A 25,170-nucleotide genomic window follows, 5' to 3' on the forward strand; every position below is an offset into this window, starting at 1 on the left:
TGAATCTGGAACTGAACATTAACCCTTTGCGGATCTTATGGTACATTTTGTACCATACGCATTTTTCATGGTTATTTCTCTTCTATTTGAGCTTTTTCGTCCGGTTTTTTTTTTTTTTTGTTTGTTTGTTTGTTTTTCAAGTCCAGAGACATTGTAGAAGACATTACGTATGGTTTCAGACCGTCCTGCGTCCAGACATAGGAGGTGATGACGTCATAATTTTAAAATAGAAATTTTCCCTTATGAAGCCTATGTTCATTATTTTTTGGCGGGCTTATTTTTTCACGTAGAAGATTGAAATTTTGCACAGACATTCAGTCCACCGAGTAGTATTTACCAGATTTTTTTGTTCCGATGTCAGTGTTAAAACAGGAGGGAAACAGAGGGGCAAAGGGTTAAAAAAAGGATATTTTTACCCCCAAAATCCCGTTTTTCAGGATTTTCCCGCCTCACATACACGATGGGGACACGTGAGTCATACCGTCTGAAAGGCTGTTCCATTCTGAAGAGAATGAGGGTCGAATCATTATCCTAGGGTAATTAGGGACGTCTCAGGGATTTTTTGAAAAATATACTTCTATATAGGGAAAAATGGGACATGGTCGGTGTATTTTTTTGGCGGGCTTACTTTTGCACCTAGAAGATTGAAATTGTGCACAAACATTCAGCCTACCTAGTAGTATTTATCAGATTTTGTCAGATCTCTGCGTTAAAACAGGGGGGGGGGGGTCCAGAGGGGCTAAAAGTTGAAAAAAGGGAAATTTAGACCAAAAAATCCCTTTTTTCTGGAATTTCCCGCCTTAGATGCATGATGGAGACGTGTGAATGGTACCGCCTGAAAGGCAGTTCTATTCAGAAGATAGTATGGGCGACACATGACCCTAGGGTAATTAGGGATGTCTCAGGAATTTTTTTCCTTGAGATCATAGTGTTTTGTGGTAATTTGGGGCATTGTGGGAATTTGATAAAATTCCTCCCGCCCTTACTATACCAGATAGAATTGGCACCCACATTCAGTATACCAAGTACTATTTCTCAGATTTTTTTTAGATGGCTACGTTCACACAGGGGGGTCCAGAGGGGGCCAAAGTTCGACAAAAAATTTTCCCTCCGAAATTTTCACTTTGACATTTTTTCCCGCTTCTGGTATATGGTATGAGCATGCAAGTGGCACCATTTGAAAGCCAGCTCTATTCTGAAGAGAATGAGGTATGAACCATGATCCTAGGATAAATAGTGACGATGCAGTAGCTGCTTGACTGAAAGTCTAAAAAATAGCCCAAAAACCCAAGATCTCTTAAGGGTTAAATTCGAACATGTACTCCCACTGTGGGTCGCATCCCAGTTTTTCGCATCAAATCCGAGAGGAAACTTATTTATCTTGCTTCATTGCATGGAATTAAATAATAATAAGAAGAAGAACAAAATTTACATAATTCTCCAAAACTAATATAATAAAAATATACATTTTTGTGCCACGTATCTCCTTTCAGAAAACTCATTACATTCCACAATGTCCAGGCATTAAGGAAAAATGCATTGAACTAATTACTGGCACTTCATAAATTAGGCTTTTAGCCTTGAAAAGTTAGGCTTTTGATATAATGCAATTTACGATTAAAATACAACGGGGCCGGGAAGGGTCAGTGGCCGTTGTTCGATCTCAGTTTGCACCAAGTGGGCTTTGTGGTGGACAAACACCGTACGCATGGGTCCTACTATTTCCTCCCACTTCATTTCATTCATTCCTCACCATCACAGTATGCTTTAGCCTACACGGCATAACCATGGCACGTAAAACAGATTTTCCTGATTAAAATACAACTCTTCCAAAGAACCGAAGAAGTTTTCTCGCTATTCTTGTCCGTATTGTGAAGTGCTACACTTTTTGTACAGAGTGGCCCAAAAGTAGGTATACAGTCCCGTATTGATCGGCTAATTTCATTTCTTATTGTTATCCATCAGGTAGATTTAGTTTCTTTATTATTTGTTCTTAATGTGTTTTTACTTACATCTTAAGCTCGGAAGAGCCGAAGCAAATAAAACCATAAACTAGAATGTACACTTGAATAATGCAGGGGTGTATATCTACCTTGGGGCCACTCTGTATAATTACACAAAGTGCATAATGTTGTGTTTGTTAGTACTGATTTATGTATCAATCATAAATTGTAACTTTACTTATGAGTGTTATAAAACTAATGAACTTTTTTTTTCCCACTGGAAACTAGATATGTTGTGGAATACTTCAGTCATTCACGATTCGTGTTACTTGCTAGCTCCAATATGAATTTGAGACTTCCCATTTGCAAGAGAGGGAGTATTAACTTACCAACGTTTGCATTCTTTTCCCTTTAGTAATAGTTGAAATGACAACATGATACATATTAGTTTAACGTTCCGCAGTATGCCCTTCAGGTTAAAGGAGACGGATGAATAATGAAAATTAATGACAAATTCTTATTATGTAACCGGAAATCGAATCCGACTATGTACACCAAAGACACACATGGTAATCACTAGGTAACACATGATGACTGCTTCAATAATAGTTGTTCGACATCCGTTTGAGTTCGAAGAAAGCTATCAAATTATCAACAAACCTGTTCAATACTTCTACTAACGAACTAATGAAATCATTACATAATTGAAAAGTATTTATTTTTATAAGTAAGATGCATGAAACTTGACAACTACAACTGATACTGGATGAGCACTTGTCGATTACCCACGTAAGTGTATACAACTGACTCGCAGCTTCCACGTGGTACCCCCAGGTGAGAAAACTTGTCTGGGGAGTTTTATTTCTTTTTAACGTGTATCTGCTTGACCTTCCCGGAGGGCACTCCCAAGCGAGGTCAGTGTTATCCTGACCTCCAAATCCATCTGCACGACGCTTCAACGAAAATACAAACGTCGTCGTACTTTCTCTTCGAGTCGTACGAATCACCATTCTAACGCAAAACACTTTTTCTACAGCGCTCCATTCGATAATTAACATTGGATGGAAGAGATGCAGAAGTTCCGATGCTCATAATCGTACTTTTACAGCATCTGGAGGCACAATACAATATAGTAAAATTTCAAATCCGAAATTTTACTAAATGGCGAATAACTGACAATGAGTGCGAAGTATACTGGTAGAACTGGCAAACAGCCATTATGTAGAGAATATTCATGGAAGCAGGAGTTGAGAAACCATTTCCGCGGAGCTGACAACGGAGTTTTAACCATTTCCGGAGACTCAAATGTTTTCATTCGAATTGAATACATTTTTTCCATAAGCTTTGTATTCGCACCGGAAATATAGTAATTAGGCCTTATTACCAATCACGATTTACGGCTCTAGAAACAGGTAGTTATTACTGCAGTTTTACAAATGGATGAAGTATCGGTGACTAAATTGGACAGTCATTTGTCGTAATTCACAATAACCGAGCTACAAGTCTTGTTTGGAACAATGCCCAGTTTAATATTTAAAACTGTTTACTTAGAATACTTCCATTTCACATGATGCAATAAACATCTCTGGAAGCGAGAAAATTCACTTTATACCTTAAAAAGAACTATTCATCGCCGCAGAAACAAACGCTTCACTGATTCTACCTTGGCAAAACCAGTAAAATCAAGTTCGATGTTACGCAACGAATTACACAAAAAATAAAAGCATAATTTAAGATTTCAATATCAAGACACTTATGTTTTAAATTTATAGCAAATACTGATAATTACTACGATTTCGAGGTTGACAATACTTTTCAGCATTATCTATTTTCATACTTTAAGTAAAAGAACTACTATTCTTCGTTCCTTTTTAAAATTTTATTACTAGAATCAAAAAAAGGTCAAAGTAAAATGTATTCGCGCGTGACGTAACTGAAAATATACGCGTCTAAATCGAAAACTTATTCTTGGTGATATGTAATTACTAAGAATGATGTGATTATCTCTTATCCAATTGCACAGCATGGTTTCTTTAGATGAGAGTTCCTTCTGAAGATCCTCAAGTGGTTATGGTTCGTCCTCAGCAGGAACGACATTGTCGATTCTCTGAATAGATATTAAACCCAGGATTTTTTTTTTTTAAAGTAGGTGTTTTCATCCCACTTTTAAGCTTTAGATACTCTTATAATTTAATAGTAAGAAAGTGTTTTAAATTCCAATCAATCAATATTTAGACGCAAGTGTATTAAGTTCCAAAAATATACCGGTAGTTTAAAAATGAATCAATTTTAATCATTCCACAAGTCCTTCTAGTTCCTTTATTTTAATACTGCTAAATGATTCACGAACTGATCGGTCTTCTCTTTAGATATAGTAATCTGGGTTTCGAGTTCAAATCCTTCAATTTATAACCTGATAGATAACTAGAAGACCACGATACTGATATAAGATGAACTGATATCAAATGTAAATAAAGCAAATAAATAAAAGTTACTTTTAACCAGTAAGGGTAATTTTCTACATTTAAACCTATATATATATCCCAACACCACAAACTTTTCACGCGTGACAGTAAGAATAATTACATATATTCGACGTCAGATAAAACAGCGTAACTCTATATCCAACATTTCCATTTTAAAGAATATCAGTACTGCATATAGCACTTATTTTCCACACAAGAAAATAATAGGTTTGAATCACAAAGAGGGGCAACCACCGACTAAAAACGTTCAGAGGACCATTTTTCCCTACCTGGAGATGGCCTTGTCTGAAAAACACGAGAAAAAAAAATATTCCCCTTACCTTTCCCCACTACGAAGCACAGGTATTTAGTTTTCACAGACATACACAAAAGCAGCGCGCGGTTGTGCACCATTTGGCAACATGGTACACCCAAGCAGGGTAAACTTTCCACGAAATCTAACCAAACCCTAGGGCAGACACACTTAGGCAGCGTTTCATAACCTTGAGTGTGCAAATCTTACGAATTTATACCTATAAATTCTAGCAGTAGGAGCATTGCAAAACGATAACAAGAAATGCAAATTTTCTTCAAACTATTCTTACGTTCTAGATATTACTAAACTTATTTTCCATTAATTCACACGATGAATGTTTCTTAGCAGAAATACAATTTTTATTGGTACTGAGAAATGAAGTGGATTGTTTAAAAATTTTGGTAGGCTACGAAAGCAAATTTATTAGTCCAAAATTCTATCACTCCTAATAGATCATAATGATAGAATTTTGGACACTGATAAATTTGTATTGATAATGTCCACCAAAAGTTTAAAACAATACCCATTATTCGTACAGATTTGTTTTATTCTTTTGTTTTATCCTGCAGTACTGCGAAAACTAATCTGCCCAGTTATTAACGTATATCTTGCGAAGCTCGATGAAAGGTTACGTGCATCGACCTGGGAACAATTTCCATCACATGGTTGCTGGCACGAGAACACGCACAAGGAACGGTCGACTTCGAGAAAAAGAGGGGAATTGAAAACGCACCCCACAACTTCCAATAACGAAAAACCAGATGGCTTGAAATTATTACAGTTGCTCCCATCACGTTACTGAATGACTTCAATACATGGGAATAATGTATCGGTTTCACCTAGACTGACAATGGCACTATCTTGATGACAGTCCTTGGTTGCCGAAGGACATAAGTACTAGAAAGATATTTCGCTTTACCTAATAAGAAACCTCTCCCAAATTATGCAGGGCCTCAGAAAAAAATGTGATCACGTATCAAAAAATATACAAGCTACACTCAAATCCTTACTGAATTCAGAAGATATTTTACATACAATGCAATCAAACTACACTATTCGAGATGCCAATTTAATGTGGCATTCATTACCTTACTACATACTCATCATCAAAGACGCACTTATCTTACACATGTTCTTTTACTAATGACGTATAAACAAATTGATATAATCACGGAGTACCACTTTCGGCAGCACAGCACAGGGCTTAAAAAAGGAAATTGCTTAAATAGTTCATCTGTTCTGATTTTTTAAAAACTTTTTGTAAAGCCAATAAGGATTTTTTGCAAGGATTCCACTTATTTAAAGTATGTGACACAGACTTATACCAGGTGTATCAAAGGACCGGGGCTATAGGCCTACTCTGTTAGAAGTAAAGTTACTGGAAATTGTGATTTTCAATCTAAAATGGTGGGTTTTTTTAATCGCTCCAACCGTTGGGCTCCACACTAGCAAGGCGGCCTGTGTTAAATTAAAAAAGTACGTTTGCAGTTAAGCAGGCTGTTCGAACGGAACGGCACGGCACGCAAAATTGAACGAGGGCAGTACACACTATGTGGGGAACCTGGAATCGAGTTTCCCCTCCCAACAAGCTGTGTAGTAGGGTGAACAGTCTGCTGCATTGACAACTATTCTTTTTCATTTAACATAGGGCACATTACAAGTGTAGAGCGCAAACGGATTGTGCGATTGGAAAAAGTATACAATTTTAAATTTAAAAAAAAAAAATAGCTATTTTCAACAACTTTCCTCTCCTTCCATTTTGCCGTATCTTCATTCATAAGGAAGTTGGCATATAGCCCTAGTCATTTGATACATCCGGTTTAATTAATGGAAGGATTCTAGTTATCAATATACTTAAAGTGTCAATTACTAATGAATTAACAAAAAGACTAACAAACGTCATTCTCTATCGAAACTCATTCTTATGCTTAACTCTTTACCAATTCAAAAATTTAAACATAATTAATGTAAAATAATAATGGAGAATACTAATTATTGCAGTAAAATTCAGCGCGATATGGGTAACTAACATCTGCACCACTTTTAACAATTGTCTCAGAGCTCGGAATATCAGGTGTGACCTTTGCGTAATAAAAAGTACTGACTAAACGCATCCATGCATAAACTTATGGACCTATCAAACATCTGTCGCATTTAAATAATCTTAGTTGTCCTCAACAGATCAATACATAGAATTAAACTGCTGTTTATACAATGTGCTTTGTTCATATTTATTAAAGGGATCCTTAGGAAGTAGAGCATAAATTAAATCATCGCCACTATTTAGTTATTTTACAACTTACTAGAACAAAATGTGAATTTTATTTTTTTTTTAAATGACTTGTCAGTCAAAAGGAGTAAAATTTTCTACTGTTAAGTACCTATGGAACAATATTTTCTACAAAGTCAACATGTTTAATACACATTCAATCTATCATAAGAAAACTATAACATTGATATATTGATGATTTTAAATAATATATATCGGGTGACAGACTTCATCGATTTGAATGACGGGGGGAAAACATGGAAATTTCTCCCGCCCCCCCTAAAAAATAATTTCCGAAAACGCTGAAATACATATTCCGTTATTTGTAGTTAAAGAGTTTACATACCAAATTTCGCAATTTTCAGTTTAAACGAATTTTTACATGAGCTTTTTCTGAATAAACAGTGGTTAAGTTTAATGCTAGAGGAGATACCGCCTCGTTTTCTACCTTAGGACTGGAATTTGAAAAGTATTACACTATTTTTGTTAAGAGTTAAGTTCGAATTTCACATCAACTTAAGCGTCGGCCTCTGAATAAACAGTGGCAAATTTTAATACAGTGAAACCTGTCTATGTTGGCCACCATCGGTTCCATTGGAAAGTGGCCAACTTACAGAAAATAAGTGTGGTGTATTTTTAGAATAGAATTTCTAGTATTACTTGATTGTAAAATTTTAATAAGCAATGGCACGACAGCTAGTTTTAAATAATGTATATACAGTAATCATAACAATATACAGTACTAGAAAAAATTACTTCAGTATGTTTAATATATGTACACTCATGTCCAAAATTATTGTCGCATATCTGTAACTGTCTTCTAAGGCACGTTTAATACGGATACTATGTGTATAATCGGGAAATTTATATTTGTGGTAAATTTCATACGAAAAGAATTATAAATACGAAAATTATAATGGGTAAAATAAAATGTTGCTAAATGGAAAAGAAAGTTTTATTTTCATTTTATTGTTCTTATTTACTGCTCTTTTGACATGACATTTACCACGTACACGTCTTTGCCGATTATACACACACTAACATAAGAAATACCGGGCGAATTCGTTATCAAATTATATTCCTACAAAATCATATTTATAGACATGCGACAATAATTTTGGACATGAGTTTACTTTTACCTTCCTGAAAACTAGTCTGATACACTTAGTTATTCAGATTGAAAACACAATAACACAAACAACCATAAAATAGAAACATATGTAGGCAGTTTATTGAAATTGATATTGTAGCACACTGAGGTATTCAGATTGAAAACAGAAAAGTAAAATTATAAACTGAACAATTTATGTGCAGTTTATATGACTTTTTTCGACAGTAACAAATATTTTCTGTAGATACCTTTCGAAAAAAATAGTAAATCAGTTATTATACAAATTTATTCATGGTGGTTCATTCTAAACGTACTTCTTTTATTCCTTTTGGCACACATGCACATTCTAATTTTGTAGTTAACTACCTCTTCTTAATGAGCTACAAGTGTTTCCCTCGGAGCAAAGTATGTTTTGAGGAAATTCGTATCTCAAAACCTCCGCTACCTTTCGACAAGCCGTCAGGTGTCAATAGTTGGCAATTGGCATGGTTAGCTTTAATCTTGAAAATTTTCCGGAATTACTAATGCTTCCCACTGATTAAAGGAGCTGATATAGCTAATGGTTTTACCAAAACAGACAGGGTAAACAAATACGTACAACCATTTCCTGAATTCCTGTACGTGCTTTTTCTTATTCACATCTTCCTTCACCACCCCTTTATTAGGGTAGTGTTCTGGTCATTGACTCCAAGAACAAATCGTGCGAATCTATGCTTGTTTGTGTTCAGTCACAAATACAAAACATCTGCCTCTCATATGGGAATACGAAAAAGTTAAGAAAAATAACAAAACGGTATTTTGCGTGGCCAAGATACGCAGGTAAATTTATCATTATCATCATAGGGTAAACATTGCTTCAATGTGGCCAACTTCCAAGATACAGGTGGCCAACTTACAGAGTAATAAGTAACTAATGTCTTATGGGAAAATGCACGCTCAAGACGAACCAGGCCAAGATAAGCAGGTGGCAAAGTTCACAGGTTTTACTGTATTAGAGGAGCTTTCCCCTTAATTTTCAACAATACTGAAAAGTGCGTTCGGTTATTTCTTTCTAAAGATTTTGATGCCTAATTTTACAATTTCAACTTACCGAATTCTTACATTTGATATTTTCTGAATTCAAAAACTCAAACACATGTTCATTTACTTTTAATGGGAATTTTATATGCTGAATTTCATTTTCTTAACTTTAAAGATTCATGAGAGATTGTATTCTTCGAAGAAAAAAAAAGCCCCCCAAAAATTCTTTCTTATTTCTTGCTTTCGTGATAAAATTAATTCACTGTCAATAACCTAAAGTAGTATACTCTTACCGATAAATTAGAGTCACTTCTACTTTTTATATAATAGTAGATAAACTAACTTACGCCTGATATATTACCAAGTTAAGAAATATGTAGTATAAATGTAAAATAATATATACCCGTACATATAAAGTTCATGTTAATAAATAATTGAAATTTCATATTTTGGACTTTTGAATTTTATATCTTCTATTTTTCTTCTTCATACAGTGTCTCTTCCTATTTACGAGTAATATTCAATCTAGGGCTGGGTATCGTGATTGGCTCGTAAGTCAACCCTTTGCGTGTAAGTAATGCAGCCCAATATAACCCAGATAATCTGGTTGCTTAACTTCAAGGTGACAATCCAAGACAATACTATCATTTAATAAAGAAACAAATTGTACATTTATACCATTCTTGTTTTGGTACAAAATTACCTTTTGATCTCGCTCTCAGTTCGGAAAATACTTGAAAGTCTCCTATTCTACTAGAACAACATACTGGAGTTCAGCTTGAATAATTAAGCTTTAACATTTTTAAAAGGGAATTTTACTTTCACTTTGGAAGCTGCTACTTGTTTGTATGTTATTATCTCTGGAATAGATCAGGCTTTCGAATACCACACACAGCCTTTCGGATGCACAATTAGGGCATTTTTAAGAAAATGAAAATTGATCACCTATTTTGGAACCCTAATGAGGTATAGAGGCGCACACGCAAAGATCGTTACACAGAATCTAGCATCGCATGTGGAATGGGTCTACAGACTGCAGTAAAGCGTTGTTGCATATCGTCTTGTGGTCTTCTTTTAAATCTGGAGAACGAGCCGGCCATTTGCAGGTCATCTCCTGTGCTATCCAATGGTTGGGAAAAATCATTCAAACATGCCGTAGTGCGTCGTGCACTGAGCTGGACCCGTCATACTGATACCACATTTCGCTCCTTGTTTGAATCTGTATGTCCTCAAACGGTATTGGCAGTTTATTTCCTAGAAAATTTATGTGTCGGTCAGAATTCAGTGTCCAATGTATGAAAACAGGTCCAAGGAGATGTTCACTCCACAATTCCATAACCATATGTTAACACTCCATGGGTTCTGGCGTTGTACCTGGCGAAGTCAATGTGGATTTGTTACAGACATAGTGCATATTACTTAGGTTAACGTATCCATAATTGATATAGGCTGCCTAGTTAGTGAATAGGGCAAATCTAGGGTGTCGGGTCGGGTCGTAACACCCATGTGCAAAACCGAGTACGGTTCACAAAATCATTCCCATGTAGTTTCTGATAGAGATATGATATGGGTGGGTGAAACTCATGTGTATGCAGAATGCGCAATACACGTCGGTGAACCATACCATCGTCCCTGGCAATATCGCGGGAGATAATACGTAAATTTTGAGCAACAGCGGCTACAACAACTCTTGCATCCATCTCACCTATAATTGGTTTGTTCCGCACACGCTACCGCACTTCTGGTGTTCCTTATTTTCACAAAGAGCTTACCAAAAAGACATGGCGCGCATCGTGTCGTGATGGCTGCAGTCTGTCTGGATATCTCTATGCCTACATACGGCAAGCTTCTGAGCCATTCTTTGTGCATTCTCCATTGACCAGGATCATGTCCGCTTTTTCTCACTGTAAGCAGTACTGTCTTCGCTCTTACCACTACGACAATCTGCTATAAACTAGCATGATCTCGTGGCTCGGCAATCGCAATCTGCTCCGAGTCAAGGACTGCTCTGTCAGACACCTCAGATGGGATACGTAGCGAAGTACTGGAGATCAAGTAGGTCACTTGTCTTTTTGTTTACAACCACTCCCATGCCGTATCTCCGGACGCATAAAGCTTAGCGTCAATATTTTTCGCGTTTTTACACACCATCCGCGCACTTCCTTAATGACAATGCGTAAAGTATTGTTAGTCGCTGGCAGGAAACACCCGCCTGTTGTGTTACTTGCTATACAGTAACAAGTTTCAATTTGCTCTGGTGGGTCGACAGAATTACTTGAGTGTGCACGTGCTCTAGGCATTTCATGTAATTTTGATGCTGCTCTGTGTGTTGTCATCTCATTTCTTTGTGACAAGATGCCTTACTGCGTTCTGATGCCTGGTGAAACTGAGGCGGTGATTGCCGTTTAAAGCTAAGAACAGTACAACGTTTGGTGAAACGTTTTGAGGAGGAAGAAGTCGAAATGCCCCGTCCAAAACTAAAGCCTGGTAGGCCTAGGTAAGTGTCTCAAAAGATCATGAAAAGATAACTGCAGAAGCAACCTTCTTTAATAGCTAGGGAATTAAAAGAAAACAATCCTGCATTGCTTGGTAATGTGTCTCTACGGACGGTGCAGGAGAAAATTCTTGACAACTTAGAGCTACGAAGTTACAGAGCTCGCCGGAAACTCCTTTAGAGGATCATCGTACGAAAAGACTGGCTTTCTGTAAAAAAAAAAAAAAAAATATTATGCTTGGACTGTTAATGACTGGGGAAAAAAGTGTTGTGGACAGATGAAGGCACGTTTTTTGTTAGTGGTACTGGTTGTCAGCGAACGTACGATATTCCTGATGATGATCCCACCCTTCCTCAGCACACATGTCCATCTGTAAAACACCCTGCCACTATCATGGTCTTGGGTTTCTTTAGTTATGGTGCTGTAAGAGAGTTAGTTATTCTCCCTAGAAACCAGACTATGAATCAGTTTGTCTATTTTGAGCTATTAAACGATGTATTGGAACCATCCTTTGGAAAAAAAAAAAAAGTGTCTTTTTTTATGCAATATGAGCTCCTTGTCATACAGCCAAAAGTGTGGTATCTTGGCTTAAATATGCTTGTGTCCCATTTTTTGAAGATTTGCCAGGGTACAGTCCAGTCTTAAACGCCACAGAGAACCTATGGTCTGTCATAAAGAGAGGTTTACAGAGTAGGGATATCTCTATATTACCTCTGTTGGAAGCTGTCGTCAGGAAGGTTTGGGACAATTAGCCACTTATTATCCTCCAAACTCTCGTCTTGAAGGTTCCAGAGCGACTGAAGGCACGCAAGAATGCGAAAGGAGGTGCAACAAAATAATGACTATGTGATAAGGATTCTAACTTTTATTTTGTGGTGTGTTCGGTGTATTTTTATTTGTGGTTCTAGCTTTCACTTGTGTCGTGTCAATACTTTCCGCGTGAACTGTATGTGCAGCAGAAGAATCAGACAAACAGCGCTGAGTTTCTCCACATGTGCCCTTTCGTGTTAAGTTTGTGTGTCTCGTTCCATTACAAACAATTCACTTTGTACCTGATGTTCCATTTGTCGATATTTTTCCTACCATACTATACCTCCGTTTGACGAGTCTCCATTTGATACTGCTGTCTATCGCAAACCATATAACGTTAGTGTTTCTAAAAATGGGGTCCACGGACCACAGAGCACTATTCTACAAGTCAAAATAAACCATATATATATATATATATATATATATATATATATATATATATATATATATATATATATATATATATATATATATATATATATTTGTATACCTTTCGGGTTCTCGTCTGGAGACGAGAATTGCATTACGCAACAACGTCGCAGATGAAGAACCATAGATTAGATTACTAATCAATCAAATAATTACATCGATTCTTGCCAGATGATCGTTAAAGTCAATAGACTGACACTAGCACCACTTATTACCTTAACAATCGATGTAACGGTTTGGTGGATTTGTAGAGCAATGCTAATGGTTCCAAGTTAATATGTGATGTTGCCATAGTGAAATTTTGATTCCAGATAGCGGCTGAAGAAGGTCCAGGAGGGCGTTCTATCATGTAACATTTTCGCTTTATTTTGAACTGTAGAATAGTGCTCTGTGGTCCGTGGGCGCCATTTTTAGAACACACGATATATATATGCGCCCTAGGCTACACTTCTGTCAAGTCATATTGGTGTATGGTTAGTCGGTATGGAACAGTTTTGACATTGTGAACAACAAGAAGTACAGCTTTGCTCGTATCCTAATTATCTTAGGTTCCCGGTTCATAAATTGTCTTCAGAATGAAGCAAGCTTTCGAATATCACACGTATGCTTTGATCTATGAATGAAATTATCGTGAAACATTTGGATTATTAATTTGGAAGCCTCTGTCCGAGGTCGTATCAGATATCTGTACGAAAGGTTCTCCGAAAAATTCTCACAGATTCAGCTATATATATTTGCCAAGTTTCATTGATGTACGGTTAGTAGATATGAAGAAAAATTTTCTGAACCAAGGATAAAGCAAACATGCCTAAAATGAGAAGAAAAAGTGTGTTTATGTATTCTGAAGATTGTAACCTTAGGTGTACAAGGGGTGCATACCACTTATGTGATTCCAGTTCTTGTAAACAACAGTCCAAATTAAACTTTGAGCCTATACGCTGACAGAATTTAGGAGAGTTACAGCCATGTACAGCTATTTTGGGTACGATGTTAGTTCAACACGACAGTGGAAGAGCGCTCCTTTTGGTACGTAAGGTCCTTACTTCGAAATTTAATGTTAACATCCCATGATGAAAGAATTGGTGGAATGAGACTTACGAAACAGGAGTACCCTCAGAAAACCCATGGATATGATGTCCACTGTACTTGCTTAGCTCAGGATCGAACCAAACACCTCACGCGCCGTGGCCCCAGATTCCTAGTTAGAACCCAGCTTGTGCCGACTGAATTTTCTGCTGGACAAAAAAGTGTGCGTGGGTTCTCCCGCTTTCTTCCGTCCTTCATTCAAATATTGCGTTCATTTTTATCAGTCCTGGAGCGTGATAGTGGGACGTAAAAAAAAATCAGTGAAAGTTATTCATGGAATTTCCTTCGCCCTACGTCAATTGTTTGAAATAAAAAAAAATCGTAATATCGATTGTAACTACTACTTTCTTAAAGTGTAACTATCTCTGTAAACGCGATTGTTCGGCTTATGATTTGTGCTCCTAGCTCCCAGAATATGTTACAAACTATTTTAGTTTACGAATAAATTGTTAAAAGTCTAACCATTACATTTTTCAGTATAGTTATTTCCAACATTTTTTCCTCTTGTCGCTACACATTACTCTAGTATCTCTACAAACAACTCGTTGGAACTAGAGAATCCATTGCGTATAGCAACTTCCCTATTCAAAGACTAATTATCTTTGGGTTTCAAAAAGGTAGTGTTATTTCTTCAAAATGTAATATTTCAATTTTTCGTGTTCTAATCAGCAGAGAGAGGTGGAATGTTCTCTTATATGTACATTATCCCTCCCCCCCCCGCCGTCGAGTCCTTCAATCTCACACTAACAAACAACACACACAAAACCTTTACCCCCAGTTCATCACAAGCAGGATCAGAAGATTCTAAGGCCACGCAGCCTGACCCGCACTTTAGTACACAATATTAATTACAAAACTAAGAGAAATTCAAAAAACAAAACATCTCTTGTTAAGATATCTTAGTAAAGCGAGCACTGTCTACATGCACCAAGGTCAAGGGAAATAACTTTCGAATCGATTCACCACCACCTCGTCCTTGGAATGGATGTACCATTATGGAAGAAAGTGTTGTTCCTTCTCTGTCTACATCACAATTTTAAGTACACGAATACTAACGCCTTTTGGCTACGATGTAATGTGAATTTTAGTTTGATGTTTTTCCTCTTTCCTGCATCAAGATGAGCTGCTACTATATCAAAACTATTGATATTTACAATATTTTTTTTAAAAAATATTTTTATCATCCTTCTAATCATTCAACAGATTTGGTATATATTTTCTGTAGTTTACGGTCAAACAAGTATCAGAAAACTACACAGATCATGAACATATTTCAAAGAATCATCTTCGAACCTACTGGAGAGTTACTCAATTTTACAGACGTTTACGTATTAAAATTGAAAATAACTAAAATTTAGAGCTCTACCGGCACGCATAGATACCGAACGTTGATATGTATACTTGCAAGTGTTCTAATGAGATTAGATACGTTGGCTTAACTATTTACGAATGAGCGTTAATGTGCAATCTGAAAGAAATTGTTACCCCCCTCCCCTTTTTTTTCTCACATTAATGCAAGCTTTTGTGAAAATATTAACATTCCAAAAGAAGAAAGCCTCTGATACTCTTCCAAACATTAGCAATATTGTAAGACAGTAAAAATAATGTTACTCTCGAGCTTTTCTTCACTGTACATTGTCGACATGCTAGACAGATCGTAAACAATTCTCGGAAGTGGGGGTTGCTGGGTCTTCCAGTATACACTTGGTTTCTAATTATATGCTTGCTCCCTTTATATTGTATACGTATAAAACAAGTGATGTATGTAGTCCTTCGGTAATTCCTTCACCTTTCGGGCTAAAGTAAATTATCGTGCACTGTTCGGGAAATTCGAATTCTTAGTTATGCAACCCGCCTCATGGCAACTTGCAGGATGCTAAATATAATGCGGAAACAAAAATTGTAAATCATAGAAAGGGAGGTCTACGTATATTATACATATATATATATATTTATTAAATATCCTGTTAATCTAGAAGATATCTAGGTATGGCTGTTCTAGGGTATAATTACTAAAAATTTTCACAGGTAGAATTCCTGGTAATTAAAAATTTGAGTATTCTTCCCATTTAAAACTATTTCTAGAAAAATTCAGTTAAATTTATGTTTCTAATGGAAGTTAAATCTAGACCTCCAATAGATGTCGAAAAGCATGTCTCGAAACTACAGCTCTCCTGGATATATAGTTCCTACTCCTTAGATTGTAATCAATAAATAGACGCTAATTAAGCTAAGAATTCCTTAATATTCACGGCTGCGATCATCTCATTCATTTACACGACTATCAATATGGTGTTACTTCTATAGGTTCCTTCAGTATCTGTCCAGAACCTGGCCTAATACCTAGTCGTAACGCATCTAACAGAGACTATGCTACTGAACAAGATGCTAAATTGAGTTTAAAAGGATAGGTCGTGCAGGAAATTTCCTAATATAGGAAAATATTTACCTCACTACGGAACAGGTAAATTCAAAGGTGTAACACACAAACATATAGCCCTCAATCTATTCAGCAGGCCGAAAACTTAACATGCCTTCCGGGAAACAGGGGGGTTAAAATATAACTCAGCAACACTCAACTATTTCAAATTTAAAGTAATATTTGGTGTAGTTGCGATCCAGAAAGACACTTCCCACGTATGCTTGTAAAACACTTCTGCACTTATTAACGCTACATATATTTAACTGAATGAGGTTGCAGACCCTACGACTTACGACACCCATTACGTATTATCGAACTGAGATCAGTCAATCAAAAAATTCAGGTCATTCAAAACGCGGGGATCTCAGAAAAAAATTTAGCGTAATGTTTCTGGAAAATGATTTGACGAAGTACTGGTACGTTATCATAATATATATATATATATATATATATATATATATATATATATATATATATATATATATATAAATGGGACAATAAAATTAAACTTAACAAGAAGTTACTGAAGGCGAAAGACAAGTTATGAAGGCAATGATAATTCTCAAGGGTTACGGTTTCATTTACAATTGTACGACATATGTCCCTGAAAATGCACGTTATAGTTCCCAGCGCAAAATACAAGGCGTGTACTTTCACTTTCATTCATCTATACAGATTAACGAATCACAACATGAATAGTATTCACAAATCTAATGATAAAATCTGTTGTTTTAGGGTAATTGCTACTCGCAAACCGCTGCAATTAGCATGACGACGGTATGTAGCACTGTACTTTAGATAAAATGTTCTTTAACAGTAGTGCATGCTTTAAAAGGAGGCGTTAATATGAATTGTGCGAAAAGGATATATATTATAATGTTGAATAGCCCAAGTATTTTTGTTCAGTAGGGCTATTGGACTAAATTCTGCGGGACAAAATAAATGTGTACGAGAACTGTCCCCTCTATCCATCTTTATGACAGAGCCTCATTAATATATAAATGGAACAATTTTATATTTATAGACCACGTTCTTAATAAAAAAAATTACAACAAATAGGCTTTTCTTTCCTTCCCCTCTATTCACTGAATCATTCTTTTACGCGAGACGTGATTCATTAATCAATAACTTTTAAAATAAGGAAGGCTAAAAACAAACTTTCATTAAATACTAGCAGCGTTCACCCCGCTTCGCTGCGGTCACCCCGGAACGCAATAAACTTTGTTACTTAGATAATTTTTACTTTTTCGCTTTCAAGTGATATGATAAAAACCATAGAAGATTGCAGTAAATCTTAACATTATATCGCCTGTCATTTATGTTAACCCGCCCCGCTTCGCTGCGGTCATCCCGGTGCTGGCATATTGTAAAAGTGTCTGTAAAAATAAGCAAATCAATTAAAAAATTTTAAACAGAAGATTCAAGCTATTTTCCGCTGTATATCGCCTGTCATTTATGTTAACCCGCCGAGTGACACGGTCATGCGGGTTGGATATAAATACGTTTATTTTTACCTATGATGAACTAACAAAGGATTTGTGGACACCTGAATGGTCAATTATCTCAAGACACTGGTAATTAAAAATTAAAGTGATATGATAAAAACCATCTAGGGTCCAAATCCTAATAACCCCCCAAAAATGAAAGAAATTGGTTCAGCCGTATTAGCGTGATGAGCGGACAAAGGATTTTGTACGTTCTCTTTTATATATATAGACTAGCAGCGTTCACCCCGCTTCGCTGCGGTCACCCCGGAACGCAATAAACTTTGTTACTTAAACCATAGAAGATTGCAGTAAATCTTAACATTATATCGCCTGTCATTTATGTTAACCCGCCCCGCTTCGCTGCGGTCATCCCGGTGCTGGCATATTGTAAAAGTGTCTGTAAAAATAAGCAAATCAATTAAAAAATTTTAAACAGAAGATTCAAGCTATTTTCCGCTGTATATTGCCTGTCATTTATGTTAACCCGCCGAGTGACACGGTCATGCGGGTTGCATATAAATACGTTTATTTTTACCTATGATGAACTAATAACAAAGGATTTGTGGACACCTGAATGGTCAATTATCTCAAGACACTGGTAATTGAAAATTAAAGTGATATGATAAAAACCATCTAGGGTCCAAATCCTAATAACCCCCCAAAAATGAAAGAAATTGGTTCAGCCGTATTAGCGTGATGAGCGGACAAAGGATTTTGTACGTTCTCTTTTATATATATAGATAGATATTTTTGGTCACTGGGCAATGACAACTATTCACTAACGCAGTGAACAACATAAGGATTATATCAGTTTAACTGATCATCACTACGAATATCCCCTGGATTAAAACTCACCACTTTTTCCTTAGAATAAACCAAAATGCGATGTAATAAAATAATAGAATTGGAGAGTATTTGTTAAATTTTACCTATGTTTGGAAAAAGCATAGTTTTGTTGGTCTATCAGTTAGTTTCAGAGGTGTAGTACAAACTATTGAATTGATTCAACTTAAAATGTAAAGGTTTATAATTTGAACGGTTTAAAATAAGCAATATCCATTCTTCATCCGAACAGCTAGAAATGCACCTACATATTACTTTGAAAGCCTCCCTTTCTATAAAGCTTAAGTGAAAAGCTGTCCAGTATTTATAATGCCATGGCTAGCTGACGTTTCAGTGCTCAAACAACTATGTTGCTTTAACCTCTCCTGCTACCACCACGTTAACATACTCTGTACAAGTCCTGGAGACAATTCTAGTTCATCTTGGATCTATGGTAATCTTATTTTTAATTCTACTCAATATCGTATATTTTATTTCAGTGCATCTAAATTTCTATCCAAAAACTCTTATTCACTTTTGTATTCTTTCGTTCTTTTCTAATCTACAATTTCAAAATATCTCGTTATATACAAGTTTATACTTTTGTCTTAACAATACATTTCAAGTATCTGATAAATGGCTAGTACAAACAACAAATCCTGAATGAAATTGTGGAAACTTTACTGCTGTGATTAAAATCTGCATTTATGTCTTGTCACCAGCGAGGACAATATCGTATACAACTAAAATTTAATGTGGAACCTGCACCACTGCAGTGTTCCATGATCTCCCACCCGAATCTGGTGCAACGAAAATATGGGAAAGGTGGTGTGGTTGGTGTATGTCGCCTGCTATTTGTTTATTTACCAAGAGCCTTCACTACACTCCGCGTTAACAAGGATGCTAATCCTGAGGGTTGGGGAGAAATCCCCAAAGATTGGGCTCTAAATCTGGAAACTTTGCTCTGATCTTTTATTTAATTACCTGACAAACACTATAAACGGCCTTTCCTTCCAGTCATTTATTTTGTAAATAATACTAATAACAACAACAACAAAAGTTATATTAGTGAACTTTTGGCCTCTTTTAATAATGTTGGAAAAGGAATAACTAATAATAATAATAATAATAATGAAATCTCAATGCCTGTCAATTATAAAATGCACCGAAATTTCTGGTCTACGACGCTAGGCCTGATTTTTTTCTTTTTACTAGTTTAATAGAACTTCTTCGGTTGACACGATGTAGGTAGGTTATGTGATTAACTGCATCCTGAAATATTACAGATTTAATCTCGCTCATCTAAGTAAACTTTTACTGATAATTCTGTTTTGCAAGCCATCAATTTGCTAGAAAATTTTTTCTCCCATGATCTTCAGCTGTTAATTGAGACCTTTCATTGTATGCCTATATTATTGCCTTGGCTCACTATACAGTACAATTTGTCCCATCCTATTAATTATAGGGGTATTAAATGTTTGCTATACTTCATTAAGATTATTTTACGAAGCCCTGATCCGTATTGATTCCGCTAAACGTATTCACAATGTAATTTTACCTCTTGTATGTAAATGATCGCCTCATACATGTAAACTGTTACGTATTTTGAATTGCTAGTCTTCCTTCTCTTTTTATTATCTTTACTATATTCAATTCAAAACAAACAGACCTGTACATTTCAGTGAACACAAAAAAGCTGTACCATATGCACTCAAATTCTCAGTTTGGAAACACACATGCGATTAACGCAACCTATCCACAAATTTTAAGTGAAGGCAATTGTTTACGAATACGGGGGGGGGGTAACTTTTGGATCATACTTGGTATAATTTATACGGAACAATAAATTGGAAAATGATGTTACCAACCAGCGCGCATGTTTTAGAATAACTAAGGAATATTGTGTTATATTTTCACACAACAGACACAATAACGATTTTACAAGCTTTTTAGGCAAAATATTCTGCTAATGTAGCCGCAAGTTCAATAAAGAACAATGTAGGTGTTAAAATTCACTTTAAGTTACTTCATGCTTTCTTCTGCCAATATTTCATTGTTTACAACTGCAAAACTGTTGTTTCTTATAATTAAATCATTGTTTTTCGACCTTTAGTATTCATAATGCTAACTATAAACACACTATATATCGTAAAACAAAGGCAACAACAACCTGCTAACATCACATACTGAAATCGAAATGTGAATTAAACAATACGCTCCCAAATATCTATCTAGGCATGCCCACACGAAACTTGGCAACATTGTATGAGAACAAAGCCCCAACCGCCGTACCCTCGGGGTCTTCGCAGAGCAGACAAAGAACTCCAGTTATGCTTGACCGTCTAGTCTACAAAACAGAAATGACGCTTCGAACTCAGCCGAAAAATACAGCACTGCGACCGTTCGTTGTTGTAATTTTACATACATCAATATCGACATCCACACTTCATTCCCTAGTTTCTAACGCCACAACCCCCAATCGACATTGTTCAGAAACAGAATATTACATGCAGATATTAAATTAATAAAATATACAAATTAAAGAACGAAACCGGCTTACCTAGTCTCCATACTATACAACAAACTGGAAGAGTACAGGGTCCACAAGACATGGACTGGCTGGCTGTAGCAGTAACAAGGCCACGGGAACAAATATACACAGGCTGGCATGACTACACCCCAGGCTACTACGAACGCATACTAACAGCTGGCATCATTGGTGCGTGTGCCCTCATGGGAGACTACACAACCAATAACAAAGCTTGTACTTCTCGCCGTGTGGGGTGCAGGGGAGAATCCAGTCGCATGGCGGGATTGGCCCAAGAGCGTCACCGCTTGCTGTCTCATTCGCGTACCAGGCCCGCGTAATGATTAGCCAATGGAAGTATTGATCTAAGCCCTCAGACCACACACTGTGCCGGTGTTTTAGGCAGAAAAGTCACGTGGACTTAAACGATAAAAACTTTTACAAAGTCAATGAAATGATGCAGATTTAATTGACTGTCAGCTTACAATTTGCAACACACACTATTTTCTTTCTCTTTTACTCTTCACAACGTTAGCACATTAAATTTGTCCTTACTTGCAATTGAAGTTCCAATGCTGAAAGTTAGCCGCATTATGCGGTCTGTGAAATATCTTCAATACAATCTGAAATTTTAAGTAACAGATGTTTGTTGTGGCTATTTAAATATTAATGTTATGGTTAACGTTTCCTTCGTAATCTAGTCTCGAATCTTACCAACTAGGTCCCTATATCAGTACTGAGATATTATTTCCATCCGACCGTATTTCGAGTTCTTACTACAAACTAACAAGACAATATTATAGGAATGATTCGTTCAATTCGATAAAGTGCAAAGGGTGTTCATTTTTCTAGACAGTGTGCATGTGCGTGTGGAGGCGTAATTTGCATATAGTAGTCAGCTGTAAGAAGATCGAATGTTCTCAACTCAGAAGTGCAATAGCTGACTATTCTATAGTAAAAAGAATCAAAAGGTTTTAGGGATCACATCCTGTCCGTGGTTTACGTACGAATTCTTCCGTTTATTACCACTAATTTCATTATATCAATTTTTCCAATACTATATTTTTCCCGTATGGCATAACTACCGGCCATTAAATATTTTATACCTTCATTAAATAGACTAATTTTTTGCAGAGAAAGGAGGCGGCTAAGGCAAATACTTGACAGGTACAGTTAGGAAAGAAAGTATTCTTCAGTGGACAAAATTTCTTTTCCTAATAATTCAACAAAAAATAACTTATTAGAATACCGATTTTGGCAAGTTATCAAATTATAACTATTCTAAGGATAGCAACAAAAAGATCCAAATTAATTCATTTGTTCCCGAGTTATTGACAAAAGAACATTTGCCAACTGTCAAATACTTTCTTTCCCATGTGTACCCGCAATATCCGTAAGGAAGAGTGAATTTGCTCATAAAATTTATTCCTTACACAAAGGTTTTAAATAAAACACAGTTCTGACCAGAGCAGAATGAAATATATTAAAAACTATACTTACAATGTTACAGTTTCAAGGACCTAACGTCCTCTTCATCAGACACAAACACTCAGACACAAAAAGAGTGTTTGTGTCTGATGAAGAGGACGTTAGGTCCTTGAAACTGTAACATTGTAAGTATAGTTTTTAATATATTTCATTCTGCTCTGGTCAGAACTGTGTTTTATTTGTTACTCTACTTATCCAGAGCCATGGAGTTTGTTCATTAAAGGTTTTAACTTTTGGCATTTACTTCGTAGTTGTGTTTCTCATATAGAATGAAGGAAGGGGAGGAGTGAAGGAAGAACCACCACTTACGGATACTTTTATAACATGCATATATTATTATTATTATTATTATTACTATTATTATTATTATTATTATTATTATTATTATTATTATTATTATTAGGTAGTCTTCCATATTCCATAGTGTAAAATTATGTATTTGATAGCAAATACCTCCAAGGACAAAAAATTTTGAATGAATATCTACAGGTATCAAATTATTAACAATAACTTTTATTCATTTACTTTTTTTTTTTTTAAGACGTCTATTAACACTCAATGTTGCCTTCTCCGCTAGTCTAGTGGCTAGTGCGTGCATCTTTGATGCACCGTGCCCCCGGCTCGATTTCCGGTGGGAGAGTATTTGAACGCATTACGGTGGTTTGAATTCCATCTCAAACTGTGCGTCCACGTCCCATACACAGTCGGTGCTGAAATCGCAGGACAAACTTCACACGCAACGACAATACCCAATACGTATAAAATTCTAGATACCGTCCGTGTTTAAGCAGACAACATGCCCTACGGCGTTAGTTTCCAGCGATTCTGTAATTTCATCTTATTTTGTCACGGTACAAATTTCTCCGCCATTCTTTTCATCCGTTCTAATTATCTTCATTCCGCTATAGGACATAACCCTGAGACGTAAAAGATATCTAAATCAAAGTAGCAAGTAGCGTGGCAAATACTGAAGCTGAATACTTTCAAGATCTTTAGTTACAATAGTTCTCTATCAGATAGATATATTTCAGAGTGAAGATAATTTGGCTCTTACGAGATTTCATTCAGAAAATATGAACACAAATTTTAATTCAAAAGTGACAGTATTGGAAGGTAATGTCACCTATGACCTTATCTTTCCATTAAAGCTAAGCATGTAGAACTCATAAAGGAAGAGGAAATATATATATTTTTTAAAAAAGAGTTTAATTATTTCCGTTTTAGAATTATGGTGTAGTTAGTATACTAGCCTATATGCAGTATAAAAGTACATTTATGCGTTAGAAGAGACAAACAAAAATTAATTTTCGAATAAATTTCGACTTTAACCAACTACATGCCAGTGCTCCTATGAAAGTACGAGTATTTGGAAAGAATTTCTATATTGCATGTATTTATTAAAGTTTACTTTAAAAACACCATGAGAAAACTTCATTATTAGTCAAAATATTTCATTTTATATTCATCATTAAGACTAATTTTTGTTTAAATAAATGAAAAGAATATTTTTCAAACATCAGAGATCTCAGGAAAGGGGAAGGACCTATACTATAGATAGCCTACTTCTTTAGGCGCAGCTGGATAATATGCAAAATGCTCAAGCTAAACTTTTCCTTGATATTAGTTCCCGAATAATGACACTTTTCTCTTTTAAAATCCTAAAAAGCGCCGGTGAAGAAGGCATTGGAAGAAAAATCGACATAGAACTGAAGACTGATGAAAGTATATGTATGGAATATGGCATTGTAAATGAAATGAAATGAACTATTTGACTTTTACGTCCCACGCTTATACCGGCTAGGCTAAAGGAGACTGTGATGATGAGAAATTAATGAAATGGTGGAATATGGATGTGAGGCACTGCAACTTGAAGAAAAATGGAGGAATGGAAGCCTTCGAAATGTACAAGAATGTTAAAAAATTATACTTGCGGATAAGGTATCCAATGAAAAAGTACTGAAACTGAAATGAAATCTTTCAATGTAACGTTCCACGATTATGCACTTTAACCTAAGGGAGACGGATGATTAAGACAAATAAATGATGAATCGGCGGAATGAGAATGTAGGAGAAACGGGAGTATCCCGAGATAACCCACCGACGGGATGTCCACCACAAACTTATTTGGCAGGGAATCGAACCAGGGACCACACGCATTAAAGGTAAGCAATGTACCACTCAACCACCGTGTTCCCCTTGGAAAAGTATTGAAAATGATTATGAGAAAGAAAAGAGAATATACAGCAGAGATAGGGTGGTTGAACACATTATGAGACAGGAAGGAACAGTTATTAGGTATGGAGGGAATGGCAGGAGGAACAGTAATCAGGGACGAAAAGTACAGTTTTCTTCAAAAACTCTTGGCCACCCACTTTCAGAAAACAACACTCTGGCAACCATATACAGGAAATCCTAATTATTTGGCTCTTTGGCTAAGGCGGCATGGGTTTTCAGAGAGGAGTGAGTGATCAGGTTTTTTT

At 36.1% G+C, this 25,170-nt stretch overlaps 1 protein-coding gene across 4 annotated transcripts in view; it reads right to left on the reverse strand.

Moving 5' to 3' along the window:
• The window catches only part of gus (splA/ryanodine receptor domain and SOCS box containing gustavus), a 161,014-nt gene that overhangs the window by 48,633 nt on the left and 87,211 nt on the right, over positions 1 to 25,170 (reverse strand). The window contains exon 1 of one of the 4 annotated variants that reach the window (XM_081736730.1): positions 21,236 to 21,437. The exons of 2 other annotated variants lie outside the window; for them this stretch is intronic. In XM_081736730.1, the coding sequence (XP_081592856.1) occupies positions 21,236 to 21,345 (110 nt within the window). In that variant the 5' untranslated portion in view covers positions 21,346 to 21,437. Of the gene's footprint in view, positions 1 to 21,235; positions 21,438 to 25,170 lie in introns of those variants that run through there. One more of the 4 variants, XM_081736731.1, reaches the window with a different exon arrangement.

This window comes from Thermobia domestica, chromosome 13 (genome assembly GCF_964235325.1).
Source record: "Thermobia domestica chromosome 13, izTheDome1.hap1.1, whole genome shotgun sequence".
NCBI classification, from domain to species: Eukaryota; Metazoa; Arthropoda; class Insecta; order Zygentoma; family Lepismatidae; genus Thermobia; species Thermobia domestica.